General features: G+C 33.3%; 1 protein-coding gene across 1 annotated transcript; it reads left to right on the plus strand.

Moving 5' to 3' along the window:
- Positions 1-3990: 3990 nt before the first annotated feature.
- Positions 3991-4476, plus strand: LOC106297879 (F-box/kelch-repeat protein At2g22050-like). The gene has a single exon (XM_013734029.1). It carries the CDS (start codon positions 3991-3993, stop codon positions 4474-4476), a length of 486 nt encoding a protein of 161 aa, XP_013589483.1.
- Positions 4477-4952: the final 476 nt, after the last annotated feature.

A 4952-nucleotide genomic window follows, 5' to 3' on the forward strand; every position in this document is an offset into this window, starting at 1 on the left:
AATTTCACTGACATTGTAGGCATTGCTCACACTTCTTTCTTCTGTTAGAAATTTCAACATGTCAGTTAGGGTATCACTTAAAACATAGGTATATAATTATGAAGGAATGTATCTTACCCTTCTACACTTTGATTTTTGTAAAGCGTAAAACCAAGACAGTTGAATGTTCATCGCGAACTTGCATAGCCTCGCTAACATCAGAGGTGAATTTACCCCAAAGCACCATTGGAAGTCTTTCATCACTAACATACCAAAAATTTAGATTATTTATTTAGTTATATGTAAAATATGTTATGCGATAGATTAAAGTAATGTATAAGTATAAGTAAAACCAAAACTTACTCAGAATTTCGCAACTCTAAGGAGACCTTCTCTGTCTCCTTCCCATTCACATTAATATGCTCAATATGACTTATTTCAACAATCTGGCCGATAACATCTGAAGAAAAAGAACATAAAAAGAGTTATCACATCTACTTATACAAACAGTTTTCAAAATTCAAAATGTTACCAATACGTACCAACCATGTAATCGGGGTTTAGAGTTCCATCGAGCACTTCTGTGTACTTCACTGGCTCGAAACCTGCTAAATCCTCAGGCAATTTCTCACACGATCGAACACAGGTCGTGGACAGGAAGCTTAATCTTGTAAGGATGGTTTGTAGTTCTGTAGGAACCACATGAATGAGTCACTGAAAAACTAATCAGCATCAACGACTCTCCTTGGATTAAGAAAGGAGAGAATCAAGAAACCAATTCTTTTTTCACCGTGGCATGAATTTTACCACCCTGTAAAATTATAAAAACACAAAGCGTGTCAGACTTAACAGTATTCAAAAACGACAAACTATAAGTATTCAAAGTAAAACGTACAAAACACGACACCTTAAGATCGCATAGAACCATCTCAATGGTTTCACCTCCAGCAGCTGAATACTGTTTTCACAACCGAATCACTTTCACCTTGATCTTCCACATAGTTTTGAAAGGCTTGACATCGACAACAGCATTGATAGACATTATTTCTAGCACAGACTTTTTTTTTTTGCTGATTTGCTTGTTTGTAAGATGATGGAATTGAATTGGTGCTAGGAATCGTTTATATAGGAATATTTTTAGGTTAACTTCGACGAATAAATTCACATTAATTGATACTCAATCGACATATTGAATTTTCCGAATCTAACGCAAAATTAATTTCAATGTAAGACTTGGTGCCAAAGTTTCCGTGTTTTAAATACACAATTTACATTTCTTTAGATTCAGGCTTGGTTATGAAGGCAAAATAATTCGCATAATATTTTCTACCTCTTATACGGAAGGTTGTACTTTTGACTTGTCATATCAACAGCAAATCCTTAATGTATCTTCCTTATCTAACTTCACATTAATTCCGATCGAAGCCTTGGAGCAATAGTATTCATGTATTTACTCGAAAATTCCCTGTTTAACATCTACAATGCTTATCAAGGCACATTTAATTCTTACAATATTTTATACCTCAACTTCGGCCGCTGGTTCTTTGAATACAAATAATTTCGAAAACTATTTCATTAGATTAACACGAACAGTTTTCCATTCAGGTTAGGTTTAATTATAGATGGAACATAAACTGAATTGCTAATACAATATATACATATTCAACATAAACTGAATTGCTAAGCTAGGAAAATATATTCGTTTTTTAATAAACTCACACAAATACGACCAATGCTTCATACGCGAACCTTTTAATAATCAATCATACTTATATATTGCCTAAACTGGATGTATTAGTCTTTGTATTAATGTTGATGATAACTTTAATATTATAAACCGCTCTGATTATATCATCGATTTGGACTCGGTACAAAGTTGAAATGTTTTGACCTGCGACCATGCCAGCACAATGAAAACACTTTAAATTTGACATATTGACATCAACATCTTTCTATCAAACACGTACCACGTATATAGATACATAGACTAATATGAATTGTGTTCAACAAATTAAAAAGAAAGACTACTAATAACTTTATGTTTTTCTATATATTTTTTTATTTTACATAATGAATAATCAATTAAACGGTTAAATTGGTTGAAGCAGAACCCAAGAACACAACAGACACACATCAATGGAGAACAGAGATGAGGAGAGAGTTGAGAAGCAGAACATTTGCAACACATATATCTACGACCAAAGCTCCATCGAAAACGACTTCAAGTTAACCGGCGTCGTTGGAGCTATTATATTTAACGTTATGATATTCACCAGGATATATAAGACTGTCCACATTTACCAGGATATATATGACTGTCCATATCAATTCGAACTTATATTTTCCTACGACGCTTACTTTTACATTATGCTCCACCGAAACTCTTAATAAAGCACGACGTCATATTATTTAAGTTCTATAAAACTGCTACATAGGAATGAGGCTTTTTTAATTCTTACAAAATTCAGGTTATAACTTTTCAAAATCTTCTCAATTAATATATAAGGGATATTGCTAATCATTCTGAACAAACCAAATAAATTAATTTAGAATCAAAACTGAATATCTTTATTCATATATCCAAACCTTCAAACAATGTCCAATATTAATTATACCTATAAAATATAGTAAGTAAAACGTACCCAGGCAATTAAAATATTTGATATTACGAAATCAACAACTATGTTTCCAAATAAATTTTTCCTCCTTCATTCGGGAACAGTTTATAGTAAATGAGTGATATTGTAACTATTTACCATCCAAACTATAGCCCTCATTTTCGTTATCAATTATATTTAAGAAAATAATATATTATCTATATTTTGTTTCCTAATATATTCATCATCATTTGACTTGCGGAATACGTAACAATAAATTAAATATTTTCTCAATAATTGCTACTCAAGCAATTTCCTATATATACGCTAACAACAAGATTTTATGGAAACAATTTATAGAATTGCATTTTTACGTAATGTTTACTAAGCCCATAAATAATTTATTATTAATAAAATTTTATTCACATTCACATTTTTTTAATTATAAAAATTAATCGGCCGTTTTTATATATTAAAGATTTTATAGAAGTTGAAAAACCATTGTATTTTTTATAATCATGTATACATAATTTATAATTTATATATGGCATATTAAGTCATAATTATTTATTTCTTCATATTTTAATTTCCTAAACATTGTTTTCTATATATCATATACAAATCTCTAATTAGGTATATATTTTGAATTTGTTTATATGATATCAAATTCGATTATTTGTCATACGTAGATGGTTTAATACAAAAAAAAAATCATGACTTAGTGAATGTAATACAACCAAATATTACGAATACATCGTCAGAAAATAAATACTCGTGCGATCGCACGGATCAAAATCTAGTGATTACTTTACAAAAAGAGCAATAGAAAAATTGTTTCCCAGAACTTCTAAATTCCTTTTCTAATCTAGATTGTTTTCTGAAGTCATACTTTAAATAGTTCAAAAACCCACCAACAGTCAAAATTTTAACAGCCAATTTATAGTCTTTATTAGCCTAGAGTTTTTTTGGGCCAAAATGCATCATGTAATTGGAATTAAATCCTCTCATCAAAAATCTATTACATTAATACTTACCCCGCAACATCAGCTTTGAGAAGTTACAACTAGAATAAAACTGAGATCTTGTTGCCTTTTTTTTGGTCAAGGTCTTATTAAAAGCTGAAACGGGTCAATTTCTACGTACCATATTCGAAGTAAGACAAAACTCAATACAGACGTGTGCTGAAATCTTGTTGTTGATTAACGTTTATAATTCTTTAGCATTTTTAAAATTAATGTTTTAAAAGTTTTAAAAGTAAAATAATAATGTTTTATAAATGCTGTCCATATCTGAATCATAACCTAGCCCCAAAAAAGTAACGGAGTAAATTTTTATAAAGTCCGCTTTGTTCGATTTCATCATCATCATCTTAAATATGCAAGACCGAAAATTTTCAGCCTCTCCTGTTGAAACAATGTCCAACTCCAACGCCGACGACGACGAGCCACCCAAAAAATACACTCCTACGCAGCCGTCGCTTTCTTCACTGCCTGACGACATCGTTTTGAGATGCTTGGTCCGCGTCCCAAGAAGCTATCACCTAAACATCTCATGGGTCTCAAAAGACCTAAGATCCCTTGTTCGCTCGCCTGAGTTCAACGTCTTGCGATCCAGCCTCCCCAAGAGCTCACTCTATGTATGTTTGGAAGAAGATGATGATGACGACAACTCATCCTTCCACTGGTTTACTCTGAACGAAACATCAACAACGGAGTATGGGTTAGTTCCGAATCCAACTACCTTCCCTCCTCATAAATACGGTTCTTCAACCGTTGCAGTGGGGTCAAAGATCTTCTTCGTTGGTGGATCTATAGAACCTTTCACTGATCTGTGGATCCTTGATACCCGAACTGGGAGCATCACACTGAAAGTGTATAAGACTCGATACCTTTCTCATTGATCACACGAGAATATATATACAACGTAATCATATCTACGTATCACAACTATACATAGAATATTCTGATTCTCTAAAGATTGGATATTATCATATCCTAACTAACACTCCCCCGCAGACTGAGCGGAGGTTGTCGAACGCTCAGGCTGGAGCGAAACTCTGTGAACAATGGTGTAGGGAGGCCCTTGGTGAAGATATCAGCATATTGAAGATGTGTCGGCACATGAAGAACTCGAACGTGACCAAGGGAGACCCTTTCTCAAACAAAATGTATGTCAAGTTCAATGTGCTTCGTTCGTTGATGGTGAACTGTATTCGACGAGAGATAGACTGCAGAAATGTTATCGCAGTAGACAATGGTCGCCTTAGTTAATGGACATCCAAGCTCAAGCAGCAAGTTACGTAGCCAAGTGGTTTCTGCAACAGCATTCGCAACACCGCAATATTCTGCCTCAGCGCTGGACCTTGGTACTGTATGT

The sequence above is a fragment of the Brassica oleracea genome, chromosome C6 (assembly GCF_000695525.1).
Source record: "Brassica oleracea var. oleracea cultivar TO1000 chromosome C6, BOL, whole genome shotgun sequence".
Lineage (NCBI taxonomy): Eukaryota > Viridiplantae > Streptophyta > Magnoliopsida > Brassicales > Brassicaceae > Brassica > Brassica oleracea.